This window comes from Zootoca vivipara, chromosome 5 (genome assembly GCF_965207765.1).
Source record: "Zootoca vivipara chromosome 5, rZooViv2.hap1.1, whole genome shotgun sequence".
NCBI lineage: Eukaryota > Metazoa > Chordata > Lepidosauria > Squamata > Lacertidae > Zootoca > Zootoca vivipara.
The window spans coordinates 23,054,764-23,070,583 of NC_142588.1; the positions used below are offsets into that span (position 1 = coordinate 23,054,764).

General features: G+C 43.5%; 1 protein-coding gene across 3 annotated transcripts in view; it reads left to right on the plus strand.

Moving 5' to 3' along the window:
- Positions 1-15,820, plus strand: part of PHYHIPL (phytanoyl-CoA 2-hydroxylase interacting protein like) — an 82,985-nt gene that overhangs the window by 58,094 nt on the left and 9,071 nt on the right. For all 3 annotated transcript variants that reach the window (XM_088670227.1, XM_088670226.1, XM_035138044.3), the window contains one exon: positions 10,086-10,282. In XM_088670227.1, coding sequence (XP_088526353.1) covers positions 10,086-10,282 — 197 coding nt within the window. The remainder of the gene's footprint in view (positions 1-10,085; positions 10,283-15,820) is intronic.

Sequence of the window (15,820 nt, forward strand, 5' to 3'; positions counted from 1 at the left end):
AGAGTAAACTGCCTCAACAGTTCTGAAAAACTTGCCTTGTCCACACACAAAAATATGTTGTTGCAACACCTTTTGCCACCAGATCACCAGAGGCAACATCGGAAATCCAACCAATACAGTGCTTAGCAGGCCCTTTTCCACAAGGGCCAACATTGATGCCGAAATCCAGCATCGCCTGAGCTCTGCGAGTGCAGCTTTCTCCCAACTGAAGTGCAGAGTGTTTGAGGACTGGAACATTCGCAGAGAAACCAAAGTGCTTGTTTTACAAAGCTATTGTACTACCAACCTTATTATATGCTTGTGAAACACGGACCACTTATAAACGCCATCTCCAACTCCTTGAAAGATTCCATCAACGGTGTCTCCGAAAATTTTTACACATCACTTGGGAAGACAGGTGAACTAATATCAGTGTACAGGAAGAAGCAAAGATTACCAGTGTTGAAGCAATGATTCTTCAACATCATCTTCGTTGGACTGGTCATGTTGTGTGGATGCCTGATGATCGTCTTCCAAAGCAACTACTCTGTTCCGAACTTAAAAATGGAAAGCGTAATGCTGGTGGTCAACAAAAGAGGTTTAAATACTGTCTCAAGGCAAATCTTAAAACATGTAGTATAAACATTGACAACTGGGAAACACTAGCCTGTGAGCCTTTACCAAAGGTGTCATGGGCTTTGAAGAAACTCGATCTCAGGATGCAAGGGAGAAACGTGCTAAGAGGAAGGCACGCTGGGCAAATCCACGCCATGATCAACTCCCACCTGGAAACCAATGTCCCCACTGTGGAAGGACGTGTGGATCCTGAATTGGCCTCCGCAGTCACTTACGGACCCATTGTTAAAACCGTGTTTATGGAAGACAATCTTACTCGGCTATGAGTGATCGCCAAAGAAGAAGAAGAAAAAGAGACTAGACAAATTCATGGAGGATGGGCCAATGAACTGCTAACAAATTCGTCATCTATGATAGCAAATCCATGATCTGAGGCAGCATACCTCTATTTCTGGGGGCAAACAAGAAGGGAGCATGGCATACTTCTCAGAAGTACATGATTGGCTACTGATTGATGGACTAAGCCACAGTTATTATGCTCTTGCTCAGTTTGCCTATTTATATATATTGGATACATTCTCATCTTCCCTGGACTCATCCACCCACCTTTGAGAACCTCCAAAGCTTCCATATATTTTTAATCCTTAAAGGGAGCTAATATGTACATGAGTAAATTGGGCAGAGGGACATGGGTGGCGCTGTGGGTTAAACCACAGAGCCTAGGGCTTGCCGATCTGAAGGTTGGCGGTTCAAATCCCCATGACAGGGTGAGCTCCCGTTGTTCGGTCCCTGCTCCTGCCAACCTAGCAGTTCAGAAGCACGTCAAAGTGCACGTAGATAAATAGGTACCGCTCCGGCGGGAAGGTAAACGCCGTTTCCATGCACTGCTATGGTTTGCCAGAAGTGGCTTTGTCATGCTGGCCACATGACCTGGAAGCTGTATGCCGGCTCCCTCGGCCAATAAAGCGAGATGAGTGCCGCAACCCCAGAGTTGTCCACGACTGGACCTAACGGTCAGGGGTCCCTTTACCTTTACCTTTTAAAATTGGGCAGAGCTGGATAAGGTCCCATTCTCTGTTGGAAACACCTACCATCAAAGAATTAACTATTTACAGTAGCACCTGAAGATTGAAAGGGAATTTTTATTTTTAGTTTTTTAAAGCAAAGAGAGAGAGAGAGAGTAGAAGTTCAGCTCTATAATATGTCCTTTTGAAAAGGTTGTTTTTTCACCATTTTTTGCAATTAAAATAATTTTGCTTGCCTTTGAGTGTTTGTTCTGGAAGAAAAGGTGGTAATGAAGAGTGGGAGTGTGCGAGTTCATGTTGTGCTAACATAGCGTTCGACAACTGTGACTCTTTTTTAGTCACTGCTCATATGGATAATAAGTTAATTATACAATTAGCCATTTGTGAATCAGACATGTGCTGGGGACGTTGGTGGGGAGAAAAGAGCAACAATTGTTCACAGCTTTCATCACTATTGTGGGCTCAGACGTACACTTGACACATTAGAAATCTGTAGGCCTGAGGTAAATGTCCTGTTCCCCACCAGGCATCCTTGCACATGACCAAAGGAGCTATTTATCTTTAAAATTAGCACAACATTTAAACAGTTTTTTTTCTGTAGTGTCAGTGGTATTTTTCCCTTAAGCACTTTCCTAGAAATTGGAACTCCTGTGTACAGGAGGAAAAACATCCCCCAAGCAAAACTTCGCAGAATTTGGTCTGGAAATTATTATTGCTATTACTATTATTATTTATTAAATTTATATACTGCCTTTCATCCAAAGATCACATGGCAGTTTGCATCATGAAAATACAAAGTGAAAACATAACAGAGTGGGAATAAATCAATGCCCGCCCCACAAAACACATTTAAAAGGCCGTAGATTGTTTAATTAGCCAAAGGCCCTGGGAGAAGAGGAATGTTTTCACCTGGTACCTAAAGATGTGTAATAAAGGTACCAGGAAAGCCTCCGTGGGGAGACCATTCCACAACCAGAGAGCCACCCCAGAAAAGGTCCATTCTCGTGTTGCCACCCTCTGGAACTCTTGTGGAGGAGGCACACAAAGAAGGGCCTTGGATGATGACCGCAAGGTTCAGGGCAGTTCATACAGGGAGAGGTGGTCCCTGAGGAATTGCAGTCTTGGGCAAATAGAACAAACCTGCAGCACGCCCCAGATCTGAAGGATGTTAAGAAGTGCTACAATCTCTGCGCCATCCTGCAGCTCCCACCAAGCAAGAAAACTACAGGGAGACGAAACAAGGAAGCTTCTTAGCAATCAAGCAGAGCAGTTGACTTGTGGCTGCCCAGGATGCCTATAGAACCTTTCTGTTTAGGCTTGCCCTCTAAGCAGGTAAAGGGACGCTGCTGTTAAGGGCTCTCTGATAGAGGTTGTCGTCATAATACTTCACATATGGGGCACCTATACACCCCATTTTGAAAAGCGCTGCTTTTGGCATAATTGCCTATAAAAGTCTGGCCAAAGAGGTTAGTAGGTATTTATAATTGACTGATAAGAGTATATCTTGGCTGCAAGTGATCTGTCTGGCCCATGGGCATCCCCTCTCACTGTCCTCCACCCCATATTAAGCCACCGCTGGCCCAAAATGCTGATTTTACAAATCAATATGTAACCAACTTTTAGCAGTCTACCTGTCCACATATGCTGATAGTGGTGGGCTGGTAACCTGAGGGTAAATTCTGCTGAACTAAGGTGCAAAGTTCATCCTAGTATATACAATTGAAAGGGCTGAGGGAAAAGAGGGAAAAAATAATAAAGAAAGAAAGGTTAGTCCAGAGCTTAAAGAAGAAGAAGAAGAATGTGGCTTAGATTTTCAGCTCCCCGGCTTGAATCACCTTTCTTGTGAAGAAAAGGCTTATAAGGTAGTGGCTTTTTACTTGAGGAAAAAAGATGAATAGCAGGGAATATAAAAGGCTCTTGCACATTTCTGAATGGTGCAGAGGGAGTGAAAAGGCAGAAATTACTCTCTCACTCATACAGAGACTCAGAGGTCACCTGAAGAGAAACACAATGTGACTTAATGGAGGCCGTTTGAATGTTCAGCGGCAAGTGAACAAGCTACCGTGTGATCAAGTGTTGTACTTGCCTGCCTGAACCAGAAATCGGTATGTCAGTGGCAGCTATTAATTACGGGTGCTTAAGGTGTTTGCTGGCAGTAGCGGGGTGCTATGTCTGAATCCACAAGTGAGATCCAGCATCACATCAGCACAAGACATTTTGAGAGCTGGTTTAGTGCAAGTGGTCATGCAAGAGGTAGCGTACAAGTTTAACTGTTGGAGAGTAGAACAGGAGAAGTTGCACTAGGGTTTCTGGCTACATCAGGAGTCAATGGTGGTCGCTCCTCACTGCCCTCCATGGACAGCGAGGAGGTTCAGGCAGGGGAAAGCCAGGATTTATTAAGCAAAAATTCTGGCAACGCTCCCCAGTGTGGTCTAGGGAGTTCACTGCATCCCACAAGCCCATGTCTGCCAACTTGAAAGGCAGAGCGGGTGCAACCTGGGAGTGTGTCCCTGCCATGGACGACCCTCCATCATTGGCATGATTTGTGGTGGGTTTCTCCATAATTTGGAAAATTGGCATTAACCAAGAGGTGCTCCTGGACCGACACATGCGCAACATCTTTCACAAGCCACCCACTGAATATGGCTATAGGACACCATGCTAAAAACGAAGTTCCCACAAGTGGGATAGCTGTTAAACCTCTGGGCTGCCACTGTTGAAATATGCCAGTGTTTCTTGCAGGTAGTGTTTTTATGGGCGTGTGTGTGTGTGTGTTTAATTTCCAGAACTTTAAGAAAGGCAAAATAAAACAAATATTCAAGGGCGCCTGTACTGTAGGGAAGCTGGGTGTGTTAGGCCCAGGAGCAGTGTGAGAGCAGAGTGGGATGGTGGTTTCATCCAGTGATATATCACTGGTGAAACAGCCACCGCTCCTGAGTCCCTCTGCTAGCGACTTCCTCCAGCAAGCGTTGCTAGTAGAGGGACTCAGGAGCAGTGGTGGTTTCACCAGCAATACATCGCTGAATGAAGCCACCATCCCACTCTGCCCTCATATTGCGCAGAGGGAGAAAAAGAGCTAAATTTGCAAGGTGCCGATACAACTTGTTCCTCCCTCTGTATCTTTAAACTGCTCGGCTGAGGAGTGTGAGGTTGCCACTCCCCTCAGCTGAGTAGTTAAAGGATCCCCCAACTCGGCGCTGGCTCCCACGGAAGCGGGGGGATCACCGGGGGTGATTCTGCGAGCCGTTCAAACAAGCTACATTGTCCCAGCCCGCTAGGCACTGGGGTGAAAGCACCTCAGCTCCCGCAGCAAGAGCTGCAGCAATTTCACCCGACAGCTTGTTTTTTCAACATCGTGGTATATCGCCACACCCCAATGTTTGGCTGGTGATTTACCACAATGTTGAAAAGCTTATAATGTTGAAAAGCTTATATTTCCCAGCCCATGTCTCTGTGTGTTGTTTTTATTTTATTTTTGGTACTGCTGGAGTGCACCAGAGCAGAAAGAAAAATAAAGACATATGTGTGTGTTTTCTTAAGGCCCACATTTTTCCTAAAAAATGTTGCTCAGAAGAATAAGAATCTTGTCTTCTAAGGAAGCTAGGTCATCATATTTTTCCCTCTCCTCCTATGCAAAATACATTATCAACATTCCAAAATATTCATTCTGGCCAGAAGACAATCATGTTGGAATCTAATGCATAATGAGGTGGAACGGGAAGAACTTGCTCACATCAACCAAAGTTGTATACCTCTTGATTGCAAGATGCAGAGGGACAAACAATGGAGAATGTTTATATCTGCTATGCTCTGTCTGTGAGCTTCCAATGCTGATCTAACCAACACAGTTCTTGCATTCTTAACATAAAGTAAGAGCAATAGGGGTGCCATCACTGGCCAGGATTCCTCCCCTTTGTGTTTACGGTAGGGGTGGGAAACCAAATTTTCCTTTGTACAGACAAACATGTTTGGGGGGAAGGGCAAGGATAGGGTACTTGGGGCAGTCAAGATGCTGTTGGGCTTCAAGTCTCATTGGCTCCAGATAGCAAGGCCTATGTTCGGCGATAGCTGTAATTGAAGTCCAGCAACATCTTGAGAGCCACACCATTGATGATAAGAAGCCAGCCCATTGAGGGGATGAAATGATGAGCAACAAGGGAATTGAACACAATGCAGTGCATAGAAAGCCTTGATTTGTCTCCTCTCTACCTTGCTTCTCCTCTCGCTGCTTAGCCTCAATGCCTGACGGAGGCAGTCTGTTCCTGGGCATGTCCAGTGACCCAGAGCAGATGTCATTTTAAAGATATAAGTGACTAGCCCTCTTCACTCCGTGATACAGTTTAAAGGTAGAATCGCGGAATGGATGACTTGGGAGGGACCCTGAGCTCTAACCAACTAAGCCAGGGGTTCCCAACAAAATTTTCTCGAGGACCCCTCATCGAGCTGCTATTGTGACAAGGACCCCCATTAATTCCTAATCCTAAAATTAAAAAGTGAGAGCCAAATTAAGAGTCTTTTTATATTTTATATTTATAAGTTTTTTACAATTACAACAGAGTACTCCATCAGTATACAGTTAGTTTTAATTTAGGTTCAATGGACACTGACAAGATCGGTTCGAGAGTCACTGACTTACTTGCTTTAACATCAAATGCATTATCTTCCTCTTCATCTGTAGGCCTTTGTCGTTTTAACGAACCACTTTTTAACCAACGGTCCATTTTTAACTACACGAACTGTAGCTTCTGCGAAAAACAACGCTTTGTTTACAAACACTACTGTTTTGCAAAGAGGCAGCGCGCGCCAGGGAGGAGGGAGGGGAATGGAGAAGACAGGATACCTGCGCAGTAGTGCACAAATGAAGCCGACGCACGCAAAGCATCTTGGGGAGGTGAGCGTTAGTAGAATGCGTGCACGGCCTCTTTGCAAAACAGTAGTGTTTGTAAAGCGCCACCTAACGGCATACAGCAGAACTACTGCCTCTATCTAATTCTAGTTTTGCGCTAGACTCTGCTCATGCAGGAAGCGGCCAAAACAAAAAATCTGTTATCATACGAAATAGATTTAATATATTTTTTATTCTAATAGCATCTTGCGGACCCCTAGGGGTCCCCGGACCACCTGTTGGGAACCACTGAACTAAGCTATCCTGACTTCTGCTTTGTACATGTTCTCTCATCTCTTTTGAATTTGTGTGGTCCTGGTCTTTCGAAATGTGATGCAGAAGCGAGAGCCTTCCCCAGTGCCTAGAACCTGCATCTCACAAACAGAGACGACCGCTGCATTTTACTACCCACCTCACTGCCATGACTGTTGGGTCCAAGTGTTTGGCTTGTTACAGTCGCAGGCATTTTCTGCTAGAGTTGCTGTAAAATGCCGAAACATGTCCCAGCAACTAAGAGAAGCTCTTTGGTTATTTACAAATAAATGAAGGAACCCAGTTGCAGTCGTTGAGTCAGCCTTTTTCATTCAAAAACTCTGAATCATCCTGTCCAGAGCCAGAAAAGCTCTTGCTTGGTTTGCATAGCATGGTTTGCCATCTCTTTCCGAGGCAAATTTTTCCCCTCCCTTTTGGAGGGGTGTTGCTGCGCAATATGCAGGCATTCAAGGTGGTACGGCTTCTCCTCACTGCCTCCCCTTGCTGGTGAGAACCACACCTGTTGACTTCCTGCCTGTAATGCATCAGTTAACAGCACAAGCTCCTAAGGAGAAACTGTAGGGGACTTGGACATTAAATCGTGGAATGAGAGCCACGGCCATTTGGCTGGAGTCCAGAGTCTGCATTCAGCAGGAGCTTTTCGTCAATTGCAAATGGTTTAGCTCGGCTTTCTCCTTGCCCCTTTGCTTTCCTGTCTCTTTCTCTTCACATTCTTGGTTTCCCTGGTGCGGTGTCTTTTTCACCCACCCCATTCTCTGCCTTTCCCCCTTCTGCAGTGTCACTTTGCACCTCCCCACCGACTCATGCAGTATGAAGCTGATAAACATCACATAGCCCTGCCTGCTTTCGCACTGGCTGGTGGCACCACTGCAGGAAAGAGCTGCTATGCGGGAGAGAAGGCCTAATTTTAGTACAGACACTTCTCCCTTGGCAGTGGGATGGCAGTGGGCACTTGGCTCCTCCCTCTCCTGCACGAACTGCAGAAATCTGACAGGGTGCTCTTTGGAAATGAAGTGCAACTGTAAATACACCCAGAGTGGTGACCAAAGGTGGCAGGAGGAGAATGATTGCTAGGCACACATTTGTAGAAGCTCAGATTCGGGTTTTTCTTATTAAAAAGATGGTATGTTGTGTTTGGCACCAAGGAGGGGATGGAAGGGAATTGCATTAACGAGATACGGATAGTGCAGTAATTTGCATACTGATAGGCTGGTTGATCCAAGGCACTTTGCTGTCCCGGGGAGCAGAGCCAAAACAAACACCCAAAAAACAAACCTGCCACTGAAATTGTGTGCGCTATAGTGCAGCATACAAAAACTTCCCTCGTACAAGAAATAAAAGTGAGGCAAATTCCAAGTGTTGGTGGTGATTCGGGGTTTTAGTTTTTGAGAGAAGGGTGGCGAGTTTCAGAGTAATCCCATCCTGATTTTACACACACACACACACACACACACACACACACACACACACACACACATATTTTATTTCTGCTTTTATGCCAGCAACTCCCATCAGCCCAAATGGCCAGTGTTTAGACCTGATGGGAGCTGTAGCCCTTCAATGCCTGAAGGGGGCAGGTTCCCCCACCCATGATATAGTAGTTGCTTCAACAGCTGCTCAGATCCAAGCCATGACAACTTCTTCAAGTGGTAGAGCATGTGCTTCACACATAGGAGCCCTCAGGTCCAGGCCATAGCATTTCCTTGCATGCATTTAATTTGCACAGTTTCAACTTCAAGATTGAAATCACATTAGTTAAATGTGCGGCTGTACTGTACATAAGAGATTAGACACCTTTAAAAGGCAATTAGACAAAGCAGGTTTTGAAGCCAAAAGGACTTTTCTGCTCTGTTCAGAGGTAGACTGCCTCTGCACCTGGAGGTTCTACTTGGTAATTAGCTGATAGACAGCTTTCCTCCTCCAGGTTCATAGGCAATTTGTCTCTGAATAAGTTGAAGGAGATGAACAAACAACAGAGAAGCATCAGTGTCATCAAACCCTCCTTGCGGGCTCCCTGGTTGCATTTGGTTACTATTGTGGGAAGCAGGATGCTCAACCAAATGCAAGTGCTTAGTTCTATAGAAGCCAAATAAATAAATCTCCAAAACATCTTATACCATTTGCACAGAGCAGGCCACAAGCTCTGACTGGGCTGTGCAGTAAAAGTGATGCTACTGTTTATTGCTGCTGCTTATAAATGCTAGCAAACATTTCCATTCCTGTATTAAGGCCTTCATAGTACCCATGTCTAAAATGTGCATTGAAGCTTAATTAAAGTGTGTGTGTGTGTGTAAGTAAGTAAGTAAGTAAGTAAAATATTCCAGGGGACTGGAATAGTGGTTGGCATTAGCTATTAAATTAGCAAAGCAATCATTTTTGGAACAGCAACAATTCTCTGTGACATTAATTACTTCGTATGTCTCTCAGGATAGTAAAAAGGAAAGAAAGGGAAAAAAACAACTCGCATTAGCTCAGCCTGACTTTCCCGTGAACCAGACTGCAGTCTTAACTAATGCTGATGAGCATTGGTTCACGTGAATTAATTCCATTTGTGTTTGTGGGCAGGCCCTGTTTATGGGTATGCTGTTGGACATCCCATCATCCCTTGGTCATCCCCTTGGTCATGATGGGGACTGGGAGTCCAACAACGTTTGGAGGGCCACAGGCTCCCCAGTCCTGTCTTAGGATCTGCACCTATGCCCTGTCTCCTGTGTACGGTTGCCAGGTAGCTAGAACTGGTACAAAACAGTAAAATGTTTTTCTGTCAGGTAATCACTCAGCCTTTCTCCACTCCTGCAGCAGAATAAAGCTAGACTGTAGCAGTTAAGGCCTCAGATGGCAACTGCGTCATTTATTTATTTGTCTCCCCAGACCAGGACGCTCAGTTTTTATTTAGTGTATTTGTTTAAGTTGTATCAACACCATCAAGTTACCGTTAAAGAAATAAGAAGCATTTTGTCCAGATTTGCCCACGCAACAGAACCCCTTCCTTGCATGTTCCCCAGAATCAAGCAATCTCTATTCTTCTACCTCAGAGTATGGCATGTATGGACCAGGCCTTGAGATCCAAAAATCTCCAAATACTCACCTTCCCATTTCTGCTCTGCCTGTGTGACATGACAGGTTCTGGCTTGGCTCCACCCCCTGGTTTCGCCCAGCATTTTGGCATCTTAAAACACACACACACACACATACACACACACATACACACACACACACCCTAATCCTGCACCATTAATGAAGAAAACAATTCCCTCTCGTTTTCCAGGAAAATTAGAAGGGGCAATCAATCTCCAACGCCACTCTCGATGACAGAGATTCTTTATTCTCTATTCCCTCTTGTACAGGGAACAAATCGCAAGACAGTGGAATTGCAGAGATGGAGGAGCTTCCGGTTCCGCACAACATCAAAATCAGCAACATCACCTGTGATTCCTTCAAGATTTCATGGGACATGGATTCCAAGTCCAAGGAACGCATCACTCACTACTTCATCGATCTAAATAAGAAAGAGAACAAGAATTCCAACAAATTTAAGCACAAGGTATGTTTTGTTGTTGTTGTCAAACAGAAAATAATGCAGCAGAATGCGCTTCGAGTAACTGCAAAGTTCTACATGCTTTTCAGATCCCTGAAATGCTTTTTGATTGTGACACTTGAAAGGGAGGAGGTGGTGGTTTTAATCTCTTAAGTGGTGAATTTACCAAAGAAAAGGCTTCCATTGAGTCCATGTTTTAACTCCAGTTGAGTGTTTTTTTCAGTCCTAATGGTGAGCCCTATCCCCAAGAAACTGATGGATAATTTATGTTCCCATCAGCAAAATGTCATTCCCTCACCCACCCTCACTGCCCAGATTTCATTGTCCACAAACAAGGTAGAGAATTACAAGAGGTCATTTGCATACAGCCCTCATGTCAAACAAAAACCTGGTTCACACCAACCTTTCTCCTTGTGATTCCAAACATTCGAGAGATCATATGGAGAAGAAGCAGGGAAAACAGTATACTGTACAGTGGTACCTCTACTTACGAATTTAATGCTTTCCAAACACACATTCGTAAGTCGAAAAAATTCGTAAGTCGAAGCAACCCTATCTAAAAATTCATAAGTCGAAAAAATCCTATCTAAACCACATCCAAGATGGCGGACGGAGCTCCGTTTGTAAGTCGAAACATTTGTAAGTCGAGTCATTCGTAAGTCGAGGTACCACTGTACACATGTTAAACCATCTTAAGTCGTGATGTGATCCTTGTGGTGTTTCTTCAAACTCTATTGTCCAAGTATTTTGACCAAGATGTGTGGCCTACTTACTCCAGAAGGCATGGCCGAGGGGGGAAACCCGCAAAATGGCTTCCCCGATATTATAAAAGCAGCAGCTTAAAAGATACCTCACACCAGGTTTTGTTTTTGTGTGTGTGTGTGTACAGTGGTACCTCGAGTTACAAACGCTTCAGGTTACAAACTCTGCTAACCTGGAAGAGTTACCTCGAGTTGAGAACTTTGCCCCAGGATGAGAACAGAAATTGTGTGCCGGTGGCACAGCGGCAGCAAGAGGCCCCATTAGTGAAAGCACGCCTCTAGTTAACAGTTTCAGGTTAAGAACGGACCTCTGGAACGAATTAAGTTTGTAACTAGAGGTACCACTGTATTGAATTGCCAGGTACATCAATTTGGTTATTGATTTTTGCCTGGACATCAGTTCTTTTCATCAGTTGTGTCCTTTTCATCAGTTCTACACCACATTATGCTATGAGGTGGGGCAAAAGGTGTGAATTAAAAAGAAAACCAGTTTAATACTAGAATGACAATAATTCACATCGTGAGGTACTTTTGAAGAAATGAAAAGGCCTTGCAGCAGAAATAAACATTTAGGTCTCTCAGCAGAAATAAAACATTTCCGGGTGAGTAGCGTTGGGGGGGGGGGGGACAAAAGAAACCTATGCTACAGGGGTAATAGGATCAGATCAGTTCAATGGTTATTATAAAACAATGTAGCTGATCTACTCTAAAGCTACCAAGACTGTGTCCAAGCATATGCTCTGAAAATTATTGGCCCTGTTCTAGTAGTAGAGCAGAGTAGAGCAGAGTAGTAGAGTTTTGACCTCAACGCTGATATGAAATTGATGAGTTCACATGGGTACTTCATGAGCAAACTGGAGCCCCACAAACCTCTGGGTCATGGTGAGTTCCTTAAACCAGATGCCTTATATGTATTGACATCATGCCCACAGCATGCATTTAAAGCACATCCAGTGCACATTTTAAACCACTTGAAACACACACCCCAAAAATATTGGGAATTGTAGTTTAAGGGTACTGGGAATTGTAGCCCTGTGAGAGGGAAATGACAGGTCCCAGGATTCTTTGTGGGAAGTCATGTCTGTTGGCTGTGCTTTAAATGTATGGTATGGATCTCCTCTACACCAGTGTGGTGTAGTGGTTAAGAGCGGTAGACTCGTAATCTGGGGAACTGGGTTCGTGACCTTGGGCTAGTCACACTTCTTTGAAGTCTCTCAGCTCCACTTACCTCACAGAGTGTTTGTTGTGGGGGAGGAAGAGAAGGAGAATGTTAGCCGCTTTGAGACTCCTTAGGGTAGTGATAAAGTGGGATATCAAATCCAAACTCCTCCTCCTCCTCCTCCTCCTGCTCTTCTTCTTCTTTCCTACCTCTCCATAGCCTTGAGGATAGTTGTGGTGTTTTAAAATCATGAAGACAAATTTAAACACAAAACATGACAGGGTTGTGCTGAAGTACCAGTCATGCGGAAAATATTGACTGGGCACACCAATTTTGCAGCACAAAATGCCTGCAAAACTCTTTCTAAAAGCCTTCTGAAAATCCTAGTAACTGGCGAGGCTGAAGGCCCTATAGGCACATTCAAGTTTCCCTGTTTGGAAAAACATATCAGCTTATATGCCCATTGCCCCATGGATCAGAAGGATGATTTCAAACACACTGATATTATGGGCGCTCCCCCCCCCCCATTTTTATTTTCTTATTTTCTTTTCTTTTCTTTTCTTTTTTGAGGTTTGCGTCCTGCAGAGAAATTTAATCAAATGCAAAAGTGGAGGGAAATGAAATGGAGAGTTGTAATGCTTTGTATAAAACATTGTGCCCTGACAATTAGAAAACCTGGCAGGAATTTGAGGGGTAGATTAAAAAAGAACATTGGGGTGTATTGGAAAACATGGAGAATGAAGGGCAGTAGCAGAAGAAAGGACCATAGAAGACATTAAGAGGCAAGGAGAACATGAGAGAAAGATGAATGGGAAGCTAAATACTTAAAGTTAAAATAGCAACTATTGGTACCACTGGAAATTATAACAGATTGAACTGATTTTTTTATATATAAAAAAGACTTCGGAATATGCCTGCCTGGACTAAGAAGATAAGAAACTAGAAGATACTTAATTAATAGGCTTGATGGGCTTAGCAGAATTTGCATGAAGCAAAAGTTTGGGTACAATGTTATAATTTCTACAATACATTTTAATATAATATCTATGAGTATGTAGCAGATTATTCAAGTTAAATGTAACCTAACAGATGCAATAGGCAAGCCACCAAGACCTCCATATTACAACTGTGCTGCCTGCCAAATTACCTGCCAAATGAGGTGTGATCAGCTTGGTGTGTCACAACAAGTAGTGTAAACCTATAAACATCCTTCTAGTACAGGCACCCCCAAACTTCGGCCCTCCAGATGTTTTGGCCTACAATTCCCATCATCCCTGACCACTGGTCCTGTTAGCTAGGGATCATGAGAGTTGTAGGCCAAAACATCTGGAGGGCCGCAGTTTGGGGGTGCCTGTTCTAGTATATTTGGGGTGATAAAGAATGTGAGTGATAAAATTTTATTTATTAACCTTGGTCCCAAATTAGTGACAGGGGAGAAATTCATCTCACTTTGCATATAAAACCCATCTTTCCAAAAACAATACACAAACCAAAACACAGCTGTCCTTTAGAAATTTCACATTTCTGAATTTTGCAATGTGGTTCGCTTGTAATGTATACAAAAATGCATATACTAAATTATGCATAAAAAGGCACATCATTAGGGGAAGTTGCTTTGCAAAAAGAAAAAAGCACGTTAGGCAAACTCACATGCCAAGAAGTGCATATTTAGGAGAAATTTAGAGACAATTTTTCATGAGGACTTTTTAAAAAACAAAATTGCAAATGTATAAAAATGTGGAGGGGGGTTGCAGCTCACAAAACCAGCTGTTTTTGGACTACAACTATCATCCCTAGCTGGCAAGACCAATGGTCAGGGATGATGGGAACTGTAGTATCCAAGTTCGGGAAACACTGCTCTACAATCACCCCAATACTTCAGACATTACAAGGATTTAATTACCTAATGGATAGTGCATTACCAACTAGGTCCTACTCAAAATAAATTCTGCATAATGGCAAAGGGACAATATAAAAATCAGAAATGTAGAGAGAAAGTGTAATGTGAATAAAAAGAAAATGTTTTGCCAAGAAGATGCCACAAGACCCCGGGGGAAAATACTACCTGTGGAGATGGCAGCCAAGAATGATTAGCATTAGTAGAACCGAAGTTGCACAATCAATTGTGAAGCGATTTTTCGAGAGAGAGAAAAGTCAAAGTCACTTACATTGATTTTGCAATAAACAAAATGGGGCAGAGCTACAAGGCATTTCGTGAACAGAATGACTTAAGAAGATGATTTTGTGCAAAGTAATTTAAAAAACAAACCACCGTGTAGAATTCTGGTGAGTTCAGTCCTCGCATAGGATGAACATAAGACAGGATAGTCTTGAATATAGCCAAGGCTTGATGATATCCAGAAGCCTAATCTTTGATCATTATTGTGACTGTTGCCCACCTACTGTAATCTCTTTGCTCTCTTTCTTAAAATCTGAAATTGCACTCCCCTGCACATTGTATTCCCCTTTCAAACAGGGCCATTTCTCCCACACTTCAGCCCTTTGCTGCACGTTACTGGGTGTTATTTATCTGCCTGGATAAAGAGACATAATAAATTGTTTGGATCGTTTGATATTCAGATAAAAGGAGAGTTCTATCTGTGTGCACTTGTGCTGTATTAGAATAATGGAGTGGAAAACTTCTTGTGTTTAGATGATAACAATATTTGGATTATTACAGAATGGAAAGGGGAATGCGGTTTCTTTGACGTAGGGTCTCTTGTGAAGATGCAACGGCATTTGAACCTCTTTTTGAAGACTAAGCATAATTAAGCTGGGAGTGGAACTTGATAGGCATGCTGATATTCTTTCTATCTGGGTTGAAGGTGCATCTTGCATAATTGTGTGAAATATGAGAGTGATGCAGTTCATCAATAGCACATTCCATCTTTCTTTCTTTCTTTCTTTTTTGCTGAGTGTAATAGAGTTCTTGGTGGAGTGAATGGAATCTGGTTTGAATTAAGATGTAATTAACAAATAACCTTTTGCTTTGACGTGTTGGGTGAAGAGCTTTCCATGCACACTCATTCTTCAAAATGCCCGGAAATGGCAGTTGTTAAGTCCAGACAGCACCTTAAGAGACACATTACTTAGGCAATATTGGTACGGTACCCCATCTCATCCTATCCTGTGTCTGGTTCTAGCTTTGCCACTGTTTTGGTGCTGAATGGTTGTTGGTTCCCCTGCTCTACAAGAGTGTTTCCCAAATTTGGGTCTCCAGCTGTTTTTGGACTACAACTCCCATCATCCCTAGCTAGCAAGACCAGTGGTCAGGGATGATGGGAATTGCAGTCCCCAAGTTCAGGAAACACTGCTCTACAATCACCCCAACTTATTTCTGCATGTTTCACAATTGTTAAAGGCACAGGAGCAGGCCCAGCTGGCAAATTTATCAGCGGCATTGGTGACCTTCATCTCCCAGCATGCCATAGGTGTGGGCAGGCTCACATGGACCTTTCCCATGCTTCAGCTTCCAGAGCCAACCTGCTACATTTTTCACTTTGGCTATTGTGTTGGTTCAGCAGCTTGCCTCTCTTGTTTCTATGCAGTAACATGGAACTCTGTAGCTTCTGATTCTCTCTGCCAATCCTGCCCAATGGATCAAAAACCATATGTACAGGCCCA